Raw genomic sequence first — 17,259 nt, 5'->3', positions numbered from 1 at the left:
CTCGAGAGCAGCAATTCAGCAGAACAGAGCATTCACATACAAACTCTTCACCGAACTCTCTCTCTCTCTCTCTCTCTCTCTCTCTCTCTCTCTCTCTCTCTCTCTCTCTCTCTCTCTCTCTCTCTCTCTCTCTCTCTCTCTCTGCGCCTGAGGTGCGTGCATGCAGCTCCGGTTTTGGACCATGGCCAGGCGGGCGGTTCTTCTCGTGTCCCGTTCGCACTTCCGTCAAGCTATAGAGGATAGTTAAATGTAACTCGGTATGTTTGTGTACAAGTACAATTTATCTTGATGTTTATATCTAATGCTTATCTATTTATTATTATTTATTTTATTTTATAATTTTTTTCATCTATCATTTTAATATTAATTTTAATAAAAATAAACGGTATTGGTAAACCACGCCTCCCAGAGATATCACCTTGTCCTACTCTTTTACTTCTCACCGTGTCTTTTATTATGTGCCTTTTCCGACTAACTTTCCATGCACTTTTTTTTTGCACCGGTCCGTCGAACTGCCGACTTGAAAACTGTTTTGCTACGTAGAATGAACGATTGACTTTTACTGAAAGTGAAAATGGGAAGAAACTTCCTTAGAAAAAGATAAAATGGGGAGAAACTCTGAAGGGATGCCCTTTCCTCTGCAACAATCCCCATAAAAAAAGTTCTCTGACATCTGTGAGAAGGATATGTCTGCCTCTCTCTACAGCATTGCATTGCGTGGCCTACGTGCACTCTATCGGTTGTTCCGAATTCCAATAACTCTGAATTTTTAAAAATACATTGGACATGCTCTATCAGAGGGTGGAAAATGCATATAAAGAAAGGACAAGTATTTCGGTGCAAAAGGGAGAGAGCAAATTAAAGGCGGCAACGTCTTCTTCACCTGCTCTCTCTCTCTCTTCTCTCTCTAGAGTGGGTTAACGGAGAGGAAGGGAAGAGAAAATAAAGCCGGGCTGATCATTAGATGCAGCGAGCATGGAGCCAAACAGAAAGTCTGTTTCGCCATCAATGGCTCAACACCTTCCTTCCTGGAATCCATAGAGAGGAATGAGGCTAGAGATATATCAGCAAGCATTAGAGCACTAGAACACAACTACTAGTAAGTAGTTTGTTAGTATTAGATAGCTAGGTTCCAAGGGCCATCACAAATGACTAGAGTCCTAGAAAGATTTGGTCATGAGGTAGTTCGCTAGAGTGGAGGGATAGAGGTGTTGCTTGGCCGCTAGCCTCTCAAGTCAAAGCGTATTTAGGTCTCTGGCCGGAGTGGAGAGATACACGTACGTGTATGTCTAGCAGCTAGCCTCCCTCTCGGCGTGTGCGTGTCTGTCGGTGTGCGCCTGCAGCAGCAGCAGCAGCAGCCCTTTGATCGATCCCTGTGAAAGATCGATGGTGAGTGGCAGCAGCCTCAAGGAGCAGCAGCAGGAGATGAACATCTCCTTCGGGATGAACCACCATCACCATCACCATCACCCTCTTTCCTCGTCTTCCTCTTCCTCCATGCATGCCGCCGCCGCCGCCGCCGCGAGCTTCATGTAAAGTTCACAACTTGATCTCTTCAGCTGGTTTGCTTTGTTCTGGTTCTGCTAGCTTGTTCTTGAATTCTTGATCGATGGGTATCTCGGAATTTGATTTAGTCGGTGTTGGTCATGCCTTGTTTGATCATCTTTATCCATCGAATCGTTTCGGTTTTGCATGCGCTGGTTTTGAGTTTTCTTTCCTTTCTTTTCTTCTGATGGGTGTCTTGGAGTTTGATCTAGCCGGTCGTGCCTTGTTTGATCGATTGATTGTTTCGGTTCTTCGCTGATTTTGAGTTTTCTTTCCTTTCCTTTTCTTGTTATGTTTTTTTTTCTTGACAAATCCACTAGCTCGTTCTAGCTACCTAGGAAGTGCTGGGCACCGGCCTTCTTGCACTGAATTTTGCATGCTGATGATTTTGCCTTTGCGAGCTGATGGAAAATTAATTCTTATGCTTCTGCCTTTTTTTGCACTGAATTTTTGCATTTACTTGCGTTTGCACTGATCTTATTTGGTTTTGCTTTTTTTTTTTCCTGAACTCTTGTGGTTCTTTTGATTCTGCAACAAATCTATTGCAGCTCTTCTGCTATTCCTTAAAAAAATAATTGAGTGATCGTTGGACTATTTGTGATTTTGATATGACAGACTGGATTTGATTATTTGATTTCTTGTTCTTCCTTCCTTCTTCTAAGAGGACAAGAGTGGTAGATGCATGGTTATTAAACCAACTTTAGATTTAAAATTTGGCACTTTTGTTATTGCATCCACATAGTTGAATTGCTAGATGTGAATTAATTAACAGCTCACTATATAGTCTTTCATTTAAATCTTCGAGCCAAGGGCACTAATTGTTATCAGAACAAGGTAATTCAGGACATGTAACTGATATATTCCAGCCCATTTTTAATTTTATTTTTATTTCAATGAGCATAGCTTGCACACATGAAATTTCGAGAGTAGCTAGCTATATTTTCTGGGTTTTCAAGTAAATGCTACAAGCTAGAGAAGATTCCATGTTATTCTCCTGTTCCCATCCTGCAGAGGTTGGACCAGAGATAAAAATATCTGATACACACATACATCGGCTAGCTTATAGCAACATGATTTTCATGATGATGTATGGTGCCTGCCTCTCAGTCCTCAAATCCTGTGCATGCAAACGCATCTGTATAAATGTTACATCAGTTATTACAGGTGATTTCCTTTTTGTGTTGCACAAGCAGGAGCAACAAGGAGGCGTCAGGAGCTTATGACCATCTGGGAGATCTGGACCAAACGTTGTTCATGTACCTGGATCACGGCAGCCATGGCGCCATGCACCAAGAGCAAAGGCGTAAGTGTATCTGCATGCGAGAGCTAGCGTTTGCAGTTATCTGACCAGAATTCAACTGCACTTGCTGTGTTTTTGGCCAGTTTTGCAGGAAGTCAAATGCAGAGCAGTGATCAGCATTCAGCATGCAGTAGACTGTAGATCGAGTAGCCGTCACTGGGTTTTTTTTGCTGCATTTAGTAGTAGTACTACTAATAGTAATAGCAGCTAGGCCCAGAAACATATGCGATGGATAGACGTACGCACTACGAACGATACGTAGTGCGTAGCTGCAGGGATTCCTCCGATCCTCACGATCGATCGGTGCATGCAGATGCAGTGCAGAAAAGAGCATCCTTTTCCGGAGTCATGCATGTGAGATCAGAAACGATCGACGATATGGCCGGCCGGCCGGTCGGCGGGCCTGAAGCAGATTCTCAGGTACTCCATTTGACCAGGATCTGCTGCAAATCTGCAGCACTTTGGAGGATCAGGGAATCGCCGGCAAGAACATACAACATGCTCAAAGTCCACGCATGATGCCAACAAAGCACCCCCCCCCCCCGTCTCTCTCTAGCTTTTGCCTTTTTGTTTCTTACTTCTTCTCCTTTCTCCCCCCCCCCTATCCCCTCCTATCTCTCCTCTTTCTCTCTCTTCCCCTACCCCCGGCCGGTCGGACTGCGACATGTAACGGACTGCTCAATGATTTCCTGGCGATCGAGCTGCATGTGCCCGAGGCAGAACAGTACACGCAGAGGGGATGATCTCCAATTCTCCATCCAGTACGCCAGTAGCTGGCTAGTGGATGTGGATACAGTTCTCTCTCTCTCTCTCTCATGCATGCCCTCCTCCCTCTCCTCTCTGTCTCTCTCCTGCAGTGCAGCATCTGTGCATGCATGCATGTTTGACTCGATCCTATCCACTTCTCTTTCGGTTTCGGTACAAGCACGCCTTAGCTGTGCACATCCCTGCAGTCCCGTATCTCTTTCGCGTCCCAGCTTTCTCGTGCCACTGCTGGACTGGCACTGCCCAGCCCAGCCCAGCTAGTATTGCCATGATTGAAGACTGTTCCTGCTGCATGCTGCATGCAACGCTGCACAGCCTTTCAAGCTCTTCTTCAGAGTTCACTAGACATATATATATGTGTGTGTGTGATGAGAGTATATGGCCATCTCTCTCTCTCTCTCGCCCCAGACTCTCAGGCCCTTGCTTTGTTCTTTGTCTTGTTCATGGATGCAGAGACACTCAACATCTTCCCTTCCCAGCCCATGCATGTGGAGCCATCGCCGAAGGTACAGCAACCACATATCTCACATTTGTTGAAGCACTCATTGTCTTCTCTCTCTTTTTTTTCAGATGCACGATTGCTACTTGGTTGTTTGATTTGGTATTTTAATCTGATTGGTAGGGGGAGATTAGTTTAGTTCTGTCCCCAGGGACGGTGGGATCCAAGCAGCCTAGGTCACCGGATCACCATCGCCATCAGCAGCAAGCAGCAGCCATGGAGGAGTTGGCAGGGAGCAGAAGGCAGGATCACCGCCACCTGCAGCACCAACCCTTTGCTGCTGCTGAGACTGCAGCAGCAGCAGCAGGGATCAAGGATGTGAAGCCGGTGGCCAAGGTGAGTGAGTAGTTTGGAACTACTACGACTTAAATCAGTGGCAGATCCATGCACACACAAGCACATTTTGGATATTATATTATCTTAGTCTCTCTGATTTAACTAATGCGCATTCCATCGATCTCTTGGTGGCTGTAGAAAGAGCACAGGAGGGGCGCATCGACTGCTGAACGCGACCCAAAAGTAATGTATTGTGACACTCTCGAGTCTGAATTCTTGATAAATGAATCAATTATGGATTCTACTGTGAAAGAACACTACTAGTAGTCAATGTTGTTGTGCTGATTTTGTTTACTGTTTATACATCACCCTGTAATTGGCACGTGCAGACGCTGAGAAGGCTGGCCCAGAATAGAGAGGCAGCAAGGAAAAGCAGGCTAAGGAAGAAGGTGAGTGAATCTATATATAACCGACACCAAGATAGAACAGAAAAGACAATAAACAAGTGCCGATTCGTTCAAACGAAAAGAAAAGAAAAGCAAAAATCAAAACCAATCAATACCATCAGTCAAATTATTATTTCCTCGATTACGCTTATGCAGATTAATTCTGCTTCCCTTCATTGTAACAGGCTTACATCCAGCAGCTCGAGTCCAGTAGGATCAGGCTTGCTCAGCTCGAACAAGAACTGCACACTGCAAGAGCTCAGGTAAATTAATTAACTAATTAATTTAACCCAATGCATATATTCATGGACCCTTTCTGAAGTAAGTCTGAACTAATCTCTACGCAAATATGTATTCTGAAGGGAGTTTTCTTCCCCAACAGCAGCCTCCTCGCCGATCAAGGCGTCGCCGGCAAAGGCGTCCCCATCGGCGGCATCGACGGGCTCAGCTCAGGTATTACGCGTCCTCTCCTGTCCATGCATGCACATGGATTAGTTCGCACACATATATATATACCTGTGCTGACTATGTAAGCTGTCGGTCATGGATCAGAGGCGGCAATGTTCGACGTGGAGTACGGGCGGTGGCAGGAGGAGCACTACCGGCTGATGTACGAGCTGCGGGCGGCGCTGCAGCAGCAACTGCCGGAGGGGGAGCTGCAGATGTACGTGGAGAGCTGCATGGCGCACCAGGACGCGATGGTGGGCATCAAGGACGGCGTCATCAGGGGCGACGTCTTCCACCTCATCTCCGGCGTCTGGAGAAGCCCCGCGGAGCGGTGCTTCCTCTGGCTCGGCGGCTTCCGTCCGTCCGAGGTCATCAAGGTGCGTGCCTGCCCCTGCCTGGCGCCTCACTCTCGCACTGCATGCATATTCTACTTTAACATAAGGGGGGAAAGGTATATCTAAAGGGTGTTAGTTTTATAATGAAATTAGAAATTAAAAAGGTAACTGAATATGCAAGGAGAGGACGTGTATGAACTTATTGCAAAAACATTTGCCCTGGTATTTGTGACAAATTAGTCTTTTACATGGGTAAATTTGTATGTGTGGATTCAGGAATAGCAATGCATATAGTTATTTATCCTTACCATATAATATTTTTGAAATATTGCCTCTGATAGATATATATATTAAATTAGATATATTTAAATTGGAGATGTGTCATTTTAAGTCACCTTGTTAATTATATATTAACACAGAAGGGTCCTTTCCTGCTGTTCTCACTAAAAAATTGAACCCGAAACAGAAAGGTTGTCTAAACTTTCCTTGGTCAGCAAAACAAAACCTTGTGTCAACTATGTCTTAATCAGATACTCATGTCACACCAATTTCCATTTGGACTTGAGCACAAGAATTAAGATAGAGATACAATGACCCTATTACGCATCCAAACATCTAGAACTCGATCCTACATTCCTACTCATCATGTCACACTGCAATACCGCATGCGTTCAAGCCGTGCAAGAGGAGTTGGTGCCTGGCATTGCCTAGCGCATGGGTTCAAGTAGCATATCATGGGCGTTTTCCGGCTTCGGCAGTGCATGACGAGGGCCAAAATCCTCCGGTTTCCAGCAACGGACAGCGGAAGCCTTGCCCTCGCCGGCCGCGCTCCATGAAGCTTCCCATGGAACCGGACCGGGCGATCTCCAGGGCATTAAGTTTAAAGCAGCTAGCTCCCTGGGCCCTCGTCAATCTGTGTCGATCGATCCGTGCAGGCATGCTCCGCCATATTCGCGGCGCATGTATGCAGCACGAGATCTAGGTATGAATTTCGCGGCTGTAGTAATGCCAGGATGAGCAACTCGATCCCTGTTCTGTCTTTCTACTACTTGTGGAAATGGGGACAGATTTCAGGCCACGGCTGTTGGCTAGAGCCTAGAAGCAGAAGGAATCGTCGAGTGTTAATTTTACTGGTCGCTTGTTGAAGTAATATTACCATCCAAACTTTATCGACAACTAAGCTTTTGGGTGAACTGGACGGTACAAGGAACTCTCGCTATGAAAAGATTATGAGTTCGATATAGGCCTAAGCAATTTTAAATAAATACAAAACTATGACAAATTTGTGGTCAAGCTAAATTTCTCACTCCCTGGACTTACATGTGATCATCGTCATGTTAGTGGGTCCAAATGTAAATGGAACATATCCATGTACCTCATGCATTGTCAAGATGCATGCTCGTTCTGTGATTCTGTCAGCCTGTCACATCTACATGGATGCATGCATGCTCCTGGTCACGTATACATGACGAATCGCTCTTGTTGGATCGATGAATGTAGCAGATGCTGCTGAGCCACGTGGAGCCTCTGACGGAGCAGCAGATCGTGGGCGTGTACGGGCTGCAGCAGTCGGCGCTGGAGACGGAGGAGGCGCTGAACCAGGGCCTGGACGCGCTCTACCAGTCGCTCTCCGACACCGTCGTCTCCGACGCGCTCAGCTGCACCTCCAACGTCGCCAACTACATGGGCCAGATGGCCGCCGCCATGAACAAGGTCTCCACCCTCGAGGGCTTCGTCAGACAAGTAAGTAACCCCAAAGCATGCCTCCATCAATTAGTTAATTATCTTGCTTCAGTATTACTAGCACTCCTAATTTTCTGTCGCTGTAATGGGTTAGTTAGAGCTGCAACCAACACAAGGACCGATCAAGCACTTGTATATTCGTTAGTTGAAGCGAGGTACATTGGAAGGTGGATGGTTTACCTAATTATTTGAGACTGACAGTGCACTTGATTAATCAGATTAGACAAAAATTTAGATAATGAATCAGATTAAACAATGCTGCGCATATATGTAACAAGCACGCCAGGTGCAGGTCGGCCGGCAGAGCAGACGCATGGATTAGGTTCTGAACATTAAAAAGCACTCGCATCCCAAAAACGGAGAACCAGTGAAGGATTAGCTAGCTGGACGGTGCAGATGTGAATATAAAAATCTGCAGGGCTAGCAAACAGCAGAACTTAGCTTGTTTATAGGAGGATAAGACACACCAGGTCTTGCTCACTGAACTTTCCATGTTTGGGTAGGTAACCTTGATCACACATTGTTTGGCCTCTCAGAATATATGACAGTTTTAGGTTTAATTTTATCCATAAATAATTTATGAATATAAACTGATAAACTAACATGTTCATATTATCATATATGAAAACACTACATATGTCCAGATCTATTATACTTGAAATTAGGAACCGCGGAAAATAAAATACGAGTAACATGATTTTTATGTACGGGTCCTGCGTTGTGGAGTTTACTGAAGATGCTGATCGCACCATGTTGATGGCACGATAGATCTTACTGATGATGCGCTGAATTTGTTGACGATGACAACGGACGACGCCTAAATGACCGGAAAGACGAGCCGTAGTGAAGAACTTAGCAGTCGCAGAGCGCTTCTCAAAAATCTTATTCGTTCTCTCCCGGTGCAGTATCTTAAGAGTAATGGTTTTGGAGACATGCTTTCTCGATTGCCGGTGTACGTCAATGCCGGGATAGAGTAGACTACAATGACAGTGCAATAGAAAAAGAAAGAGGCAAAATCCTAACTCTTGTATAGACTCACGTAATAAGAGTGTTCCCAATTTAAGAAATACTATCAATTAGCAGTCTATTTTTTTTTCACCTAATGAGGTGGAGTCCTTACATATATAAGGAGAAACCCCTAACCTTCACATCCATTAGCAATATGGTACTAATAAAAGGTAAATCTCATCATGTGTCACCTCTCCACAATGTAAACCTTTGAGATTTGTTGATAATTATTATACAGGCTCCACCCCTATAATTTTAACATGGCCGCCCTTCACCTGCCCATGGCTGCCACAAAGAGAGATAGATGATCAATGGAGATGTATATTCCATATTTCCGTGTCGCTCCTGCAAGTTGCAATGCGTTTACTGTTAATTAAGCCGCCTGTCGATCATTGTATATACATAGATTAATCATATATGAATCCTAATATGAAATGCAAATACATATATAATACGTGGTGGCTGATTCTGGTGTGACGACGGCGAAACGTCAGATTTCGATAGATATTTGATCTGTCCTTAAATTTAATTTATTCTTGTGTGTTGTGTTTGTTTGGCTTCTGATCAGCATGCTTGCATGATGAACGCGTGATGCAGGCGGAGAACCTTCGGCAGCAGACGCTCCACCGGTTGCACCAGGTCCTGACGACGCGGCAGATGGCGCGGTCACTGCTGGCCGTGTCCGACTACTTCCACCGCCTCCGCACGCTCAGCTCGCTCTGGGTCACCCGCCCCAGGGCGCCGCAGGAGTAGCAGGGCCACAGCTAGTCGTCGTCGCCGTCAGCTGATCATCGATCGCAAGGACGCACGCACGCATGCGTCCATGCATGGAGCCATGGACGCATGCATGGTGTTCGTTCGTCAGTTCAAGGAACAGACCAGACCTTGCAGGTAGTAGCTAGCTAGTGAAGACTGAAGAGAGAGTGAGATCGAGGAATCAAAGAATGTTAGTAGCGACTGTCGTTGGCTGCTAGTAGCTAGCTATAGCTAGGTATAATCGATCGATCGGTCGGTCGGCTGGTCGGGCGACGCGGCCGATTGATGATCTTAATTAGTTATGTTATCACCAGATGCATGCATGCGTTTCCTGCAGGGTCACCGGCTCATCTGGGCACAGGATAACAGTGGCCAATGCCTCAATGGAGTACGTGTGATTGATGCGCGCGCGCGCGCACATGCATCGTAACTACGCCACCGTCTCTCGTAGCCTCGGGGTTGTCATCGCCGTGTCGCGCCACCGCCGCCGCCTCCATGCCTCCAGCTCTCGCCTCTCGGGAGTCGGGAGTGCCACCACTGCCGGGGGCGGCGTAATGTTAGATAGGTTCGGAGTCCGGCCGTTGAACCCGACATCCTAACCTTCGCCTTCGCCGGAGACAAAGGCGGAGAGGAGTGCCGTGCACAAATCTTTTTTTTTAATGGTGGAAGCTTTATTTAGACAAATCTTCATTTTTGCGTGCACAAATCCGTACAAAAAAATTCACATGGTAGGAAAATTTAACTGAAATACTTCATCTGTTTAAAAAATATAAGCCATATTTTGTTTTGAAAAGTCATAAAAATAAACTTTAACCATTAATTTTTTTAAATATGTTATCAATTACTATAAAATTAACATCATATTAAAAATACTTTGAAATACACATCTATTGAAATAAATTTTGTATACTAAACATGTATACAATTTAACTAATTATCGGTCAAAACTGATAAAGTTTGATTTTTTTAAAAATAAAATACGGCTTACCTTCTTGAATAGAGGGATTATTTAAAAAAAGAACTCTATTTCTCAGCATTCCTATCGAACTATTGTTCTGTGACACCAGTGGCTTAGTTTTTCGAATCCGCCTTGTGACCAGTTGCGATGAAAAAAGAGACGACTACACGAGTGGTCAAGCTGGCACATCTTAGAAGAAGTACCAAAAGTTAAATATGTCTCTAAGTTTCTAGTGCATGAAAACTCGATTGAGTTCAGATGATGGGTGTAAACGTCCATCTTCTTTGTCGGCGGGTTTTCTTTTGTTGGATTCTCCGTCTTCGAGCTTAGAGGGAGGTTGGAGGGTGATAGGTTGGCCTGACGGAGGAGATAGGCACCGAGGGCATGGTGGTGAGGCAGCGGGGATGCTGTTGGCTGCTGGTGGCAGAGGGCCACTGGATGGGCTAGTGCTGAGGTGGGGTGATAGAAAGTGTAACGTATTTGTGTGTGACGTTGTAGAGCTGATCAATCGTAGTCAGCTAGGTAGTTGTAGGTCATGCCGCACATGCCGGCTCAGACCTCGTCTAGCGGATTTGAGACCTGAATTCAGTTGTAACGAGTGCATGTAATCTTGTGTCTATAAATGAGATCGATCCAATCAGGGATCTGTGTTTTTTGGCAACTCTTTTATGGTATCCAGAGCCACGATTTTCTTCCACGATTAACCATGTCCTCTTCATCACAATCAGCCAACACCAATGCCTCTGCATCATGATTCATGTGAAACTCATGCAAGACAATTACCTGCTTTGGAAGACACAGTTCCTTCCGTATCTGAGAGGGCAAGGCCTCATCGGCTATGTCGATGGATTGATCTAGCGTCCGAGCCAAACCATTGGCGTTTTAGCTGAAGACGACGGCGGCACTACTAGGCGAATCATCCCCAATCCGGAATACAATGTCTGGTGCACTCAAGATCAACTTGTTCTGAGCATCATCATTTCCTCTCTCATCAAGGAAGTGCTCGGCAACATTGTGGGCATGACAACTACAAGCGATGCGTGATCGATGCTGGAGAAGATGTTTGCATCAACCTCGTGTGCAAGAGTCATGCAAATACGCATGCAGCTTGCTACGTTCCAGAAGAAGGACATGAGCATCACTGACTACTTACGCAAGATGAAGCGGCTCGCCGATACCCTGTCTGCCATCGGCAAGCCTCTCGAAGACGAAGAATTAATCTCGTACATGCTACGAGGTCTCGGCAACGAGTATGATCCTCTTGTGATGAGCATTACCACACGGGCTGATTCATACACCCTTAGCGACATCTTCACGCACATGATGAATTATGAGATGCGTCTCGAGCAGAACAACTCCATTGGTCAGGTATCTTCAGTTAATATTGTTAACAGAAATCAGGGACGCACCTCTGGTGGTAGGAACGGCTGTGGTTGTGGCCATGGTGGATCACCGCGTAACTCTGGAAGCCGCGGTGGTCGCGGAAATTCTGGAGGAGGCCAGCCAGATCAGAATGGACAGGGAGGAGTATCTTGTCAGGTGTGCAAGAAGATTGGCCATGATGCATTAAGGTGCTGGTACCATTTTGATCATTCCTACCAGGCAGATGACTCTATCAAGGTCGCAGCAGCAGCTGCCGGCAACAACTACACCATGGATCCAAACTAGTATGTCGATACCAAAGCCACTGACCACATCACGGCTGATCTCGAGCACATGACAACCAAGGACCGCTACACCGGCAATGATCAAGGTCAAGTCGCCAATGGGGCAGGTCTGTCTATTACCCACGTAGGATGTTCTTCTACTGCTGGTTTATCCCATCCTCTATACTTAAACAATATACTTCATGTTCCTAAAATAAATAGACACCTCATCTATGTTCGCAAGCTAGCAATCGACAGCAATGCAATTGTTGAGTTTCATCCTAACTCCTTTGTTAAGGACCGAGCAACGAAGGCTACGCTCCTCGCCGGTAGATGTAGAAATGGTCTCTACATGCTTCCTAATAACTGGCCTAGTCAAGCCCTGTTGTCAGCCAAAGTGACACAGGAACAGTGTCATCGACGACTTGGTCATCCTGCCACCCCAGTCACACTTCGCATTTTGCAGGAAAATAATATTGTTGTAGCCAAAGAAGTTTCTTCTTCTTTGATTTGTGATGCATGTTAGCAAGGGAAATCACATCCGCTTCCCTTTGCCTCCTCCTCTCATGTATCTACAGCTCCACTACAAATAATTCACACTAATGTCTGGGGACCGGCTCTTCCATCAGTCAACAATTCTAAGTATTATGTTTCATTCATTGATGACTACAACCAATATATGTGGATTTATTTATTAAAGTGTAAATATGATGTTGAGCATGTATTCCTTCAGTTTCAAAAACATGCTGAGCAGATGCTTGGTAAGAAAATTTGCTCGGTGCAGTCTGACTGGGGTGGGGAATATCATCATTTACACAATTACTTCGATAATTCTGGCATTGTTCATCGCATCTCATGCCCACATACCCACCAGCAAAATGGGACTACAGAGAGAGAGCATAGGCACATCGTAGAGACTGGTCTCACTCTGCTAGCTCAGTCACATTTGCCTCTACGTTTCTGGGATGAAGCCTTCAATACGACATGTTATCTGATCAATAGAATGCCCAACCAAACCATTTCTAATGACACACCCATGCACAAATTATTTGGCACAAATCCAGATTATTCCCTACTCAGAGTTTTTGGCTGCGCATGTTGGCCAAATTTGTGGTCATACTATGCTAGAAAACTCAATTTTAGAACCAAACAGTGCACCTTCTTGGGTTACAGTGCCTCTCACAAGGGATACAAGTGCTTTGATCCCTCCTCAGGCCGGGTATTTGTGTCTCGTGATGTCATTTTTGATGAAACTCTGTTCCCTTTTGCCATCAGTCCACCTCAAATATTCATCCACCTACTGCCTCTCATCATCCTACACTGTTACCTATGATGGCTAGACCAACTCTCTACACCGAGCAAGCTCTCATTCATTCTGCCACTACCTTTCCTTCCACTGAAGCAGTAGTAGATTATCCTCATGCATGTAATAACTCACCTAATCCTGTTGTTGACTCTGATATTCCCAGTGCTAGTGTGTTCCCTGCAAGGATGTTGCCTGAAGAAGCTATTGTTAGTTCTGATGACTCTCATCAGCTGCTCGCTTGTGATGCCAATGGGGCAGAAGCCCGTGTTCTTGACATTGTAACACAGGAACAACAGAGTCAGCATCCCATGCAAACTCGTCTTCGTGACAATATTATCAAGCCAAAAGAATTTACAGATGGTACTGTTCGTTACACAACAGCTACTGTCACTGACAAAATTCCAGCACAATCTACTGATAGAGGTCTGAAGAACCAGAGTGTAACTGAACCTCACAGCCTTCGGGAGGCCATGACTAATCCAGATTGGAAGAGAGCAATGGATGTTGAATATACTGCACTCCAGAAGAATGAAACTTGGGATCTTGTACCATTCAAGAAAGGGCTGAACTTAATTGACAGCAAGTGGGTATTTAAAGTGAAAAGAAAGGCTGATGGTTCACTAGACAGATTCAAGGCGAGATTAGTAGCGAAAGGGTTCCGGCAAAGGTATGGTGTTGATTACCTTGACACCTACAGTCCTGTGGTCAAACCCACGACAGTCAGAATAATTTTGTCTCTTGCTGTCTCACAAGGTTGGAGCATGCGACAGATAGATATACAAAATGCCTTCTTACATGGCTACTTGCAAGAAGATGTGTACATGAAACAACCCCTGGATATGAAGATCCAACTAGACCAGATCATATTTGTTGACTCAAGAAGGCACTATATGGGCTAAAACAAGCTCCTCGAGCTTGGCACTCTCGGCTCACTGGAAAACTACAGGAACTGGGATTCAGCTCTTCCAAGTCTGACAGTTTGCTATTCATTTTCTGACGACAAGCAACAACAATATATATGCTCATTTTTGTGGATGATATAATCATAGTAAGCTCTTCCTCCACAGCCACTCAGAAGTCAATTCAAGAGTTGATGAGTGAATTTGTTGTTAAGGATTTAGGGTCAGTGGAGTATTTTCTCGGCATAGAAGTTGTTTAGCAGAAAGATGGAGTTCTGCTATCCCAATAGAGATATGCACTTGATCTGCTCAAAAGAGCTAACATGAGCACTTGCAAAGCCATATCTACTCCCATGGCAACTGGAGAGAAACTATACAAAAGTCAGGGCGTAGTGCTGAAAGACAGAGAACAATTTCAATATTGAAGCATTGTAGGGGGGCTGCAATATCTGACGGTAACTAGACCAGACATGTTCTTTGCTATAAATCGTGTGTGCCAATTTATTCAAGCTCCTACTGACATTCATTGGACAGTTGTGAAGAGAATACTTCGGTATGTGAGAGAGACAATCAGTCAAGGTCTCAAAATTTAGAGATAAAAAAACACACTGATTAGTGCATTCTTGGACGCAGATTGGGCCAGAGGTCCTGACGATCGCAGGTCCACCAGCGGGTTTGCAGTATTCTTAGGTTCAAATCTTGTGTCATGGAGCTCTCGCAAGCAGGCCACTGTCTCCGGATCGAGTATCAAAGCTGAGTACAAGGTAATAGCGAATGTGACTGCAGAAATGATTTGGATTCAGTCACTACTGAAAGAACTGGGTGTGTTTATGTCTAGACCACCGCTGCTGTTGTGTGATAATTTTGGAGCAACATATCTCACCGCAAATCCAATGTTTTATGCAAGAACTAAGCATGTTGAGGTTGATTTCCACTTCGTTCAAGAGCAAGTGGCGTGCAAAGCAATGGAGGTGCGTTTTATCTCTTCAAGAGATCAACTTGCAGACATGTTTACAAAACCTCTGTCTCGAGCACCATTCCTGACAAACTGTCGCAATCTCAACCTGAAGATCCACATTGAAATTGAGGGGTACTGATAGAAAGTGTAACGTATTCATGTGTGACGTTGTAGAGCTAATCAACCGTAGTCAGCTAGGTAGTTGCAGATCATGCCGCACATGCAGGCTCATACCTCGTCTAGCGGATTGAGACCTGAATTCAGTTCTAACGAGTGCATGTAGTCTTGTGTCTATAAATGAGATCAATCCAATCAGGGATCTGTGTTTTTTGGCAAACTCTTTTATGGGGGAGACAAGTCGATTGTCCCGGTGATAAACAAAGAGAAGGTGAGGTGCTGAAGGTAGAAGACGATCTCTGGTGTAGCAAAAACGGTCTTATTAGATTATTATTGTGATTTTGGTGATTAATGATAACATAGTCAAAGAGATTAACATGTTTGTCAAAAATATATGTTAGTAGGTCTCATGGATGCAATACCTGAAGAAACCACCAAAGCCTAGATAAAGTTTGATTGAATTAAAGAAGTCTTACAGAAAATAACTACACCGGATAGTCCAGTGATACCAAAGGCATACAAACCAAAGCATTTTCTAGAAGGGTGGAAAACTGAGATAAAATCAGTTTGTTCTCACCGGAAGGTCCGGTGCTCAGGAGTTTGCACACACCGAAGTGTTTTCAATCAGAGGAGGAAATAAATGACTTGACCGGACAGTCTGGTGATCTATGTGCTTCACACACCAGTGTATTTAATAGAAGCTCTATAACTGCCAAAGATTGAAGATCAATACACCGAAAGGTCCGGTGATGAAAAGACAGTGTACACCGGAGTGTTTTCTAGAACTCAGAGAAGATAAAGTTATACACACCAGAAGGTCCGGTGATCAGAAGATCATTACACCAGACAGTTGAACAGTGAAGAAGTTGGCTCGATCAGGCTCAAGTATACACACTAAATAGTCTGACGATAGAGATGAAGTATGCACTGGACAATCCGATATTCAGAATAAGTTTGAGTGTAGTTCCAATGGCTAGTATCCACTGATGTACACACCGAATGGTCTGGTGCTTGTGCTACTATTGTCATCAGATCATCCGATGTTTATAGTAAAGTTGAGTCGTTGGAGCAACGGCTAGTCCGCAGGGTTAAGGCTATATATACCCCTCCACTCATCCATTTGAAGTGGCTGGAGTCCAGAGAAGTCTATATACATTTGAGAAGACATCCAAGACACCAAAGTACTTAAAGTATTCATCCAAGGTAATTTAGCATACCATTATAGAGTGATTAGTGCTATTAGGCCTAGAAATAAGTGTTGATGGGTCCTGCAACCTAGAGAGTGGATCAAGGAGTGATCCAACCGTGTACCGAGAGGTATGCTGGCGTCTTTGGAGTCTTGGTGACTCGCTGGTAACTTATTGACTCTCTGACTTAGTATGGAGCAGTGGCAAGAAAATTATGCGGGGATATAAGCTTCGAAGTGAAGACAACACATAAGTGACCAGAAGAGATGTTAGCGGTGAGACCTCGTCTTGGTGGCTTGGTGACTCATCGTGCTTGAGGCCTTGTCTTGGTGATTTGGTAGCTCAAAAGTCATGATCGGAAGAGATTTGGCGACCAGGAGCATATACTTTGTGGAGCACCAACGTGGACTAGGGGTGGATTGTGTGCCACCGATAATACGAGATAAAAATTCCTTGTGCCGAGTTTATCTCTCTATCTTATTTACGTTTTCGCATTTCCATACTTGCAATTTACCTTGCTAGAGTATGTTGCAATCCTCTTAAGCGATAGAGTAAAGCACATTTAGATAGAAATTAAGATATATTTATCTTGTGAAGTTTTTTGAGCTATTAGTTTTTAAGTGTCCTAATTCACCCCTCCTCTTAGGATGTCACCGTTCCTCACAATTAGTATCAGAGCCTCATTTAGATGTTCGGGGTTTAACCGCCTAGAGTTGTGATGTTCGGGGTTGGGATGGATACCCATAGCGCTCTACATTTAGATGACACTAATTTTTTCTGATGAAAAATTCTAATGACTTGTTATTTGTAAGCTAAAGATTTAGATGTTTGGAGAATCATCGAAGAAGGGATGAGGCAACATCTCACAAACAAAAAAGATAATTAGATGTATTAGCAAAGAGTATACTTTTATCATCTTTATGTATTAATGCATTTAATTGTGCTTATTATCTCACCAATGCACATGATATTTGGACTAGTCTCATTGAAATACATGAAGGCAGAAAAGATGCGTGCAATAAAAAATATCATGTGTTAGTCACTAAGCTCAATAGCATCAAACAACTT

The 17,259-nt window shown here is 44.5% G+C and overlaps 1 protein-coding gene and 1 non-coding gene across 3 annotated transcripts; both read left to right on the top strand.

Moving 5' to 3' along the window:
* Positions 1–892: 892 nt before the first annotated feature.
* LOC133897966 (transcription factor TGA2-like) lies at positions 893–9,289 on the top strand. 2 transcript variants are annotated; one of them, XM_062338805.1, is made up of 11 exons: positions 893–1,532; positions 2,739–2,848; positions 4,064–4,116; positions 4,233–4,445; positions 4,584–4,628; positions 4,775–4,834; positions 5,017–5,094; positions 5,194–5,284; positions 5,384–5,655; positions 7,117–7,356; positions 8,962–9,289. In XM_062338805.1, the coding sequence occupies exons 1-11, from the start codon at positions 1,387–1,389 to the stop codon at positions 9,115–9,117; spliced, it is 1,464 nt and encodes a 487-aa protein (XP_062194789.1). In that variant the 5' UTR covers positions 893–1,386; the 3' UTR covers positions 9,118–9,289. The 2 variants fall into 2 exon arrangements, with proteins under 2 accessions (XP_062194789.1, XP_062194788.1); XM_062338804.1 differs by having other exon boundaries at positions 7,114–7,356.
* Positions 9,290–11,275: 1,986 nt separating this feature from the next.
* Positions 11,276–11,414, top strand: LOC133898018 (small nucleolar RNA Z247). The gene has a single exon (XR_009906037.1). It is a non-coding gene; the product is annotated as a small nucleolar RNA Z247 (small nucleolar RNA).
* Positions 11,415–17,259: the final 5,845 nt, after the last annotated feature.

This window comes from Phragmites australis, chromosome 17 (assembly GCF_958298935.1).
Source record: "Phragmites australis chromosome 17, lpPhrAust1.1, whole genome shotgun sequence".
NCBI lineage: Eukaryota > Viridiplantae > Streptophyta > Magnoliopsida > Poales > Poaceae > Phragmites > Phragmites australis.
The sequence above is the reverse complement of the archived record's forward strand: the minus strand, read 5'-3'. Positions and strand labels throughout refer to the sequence as shown.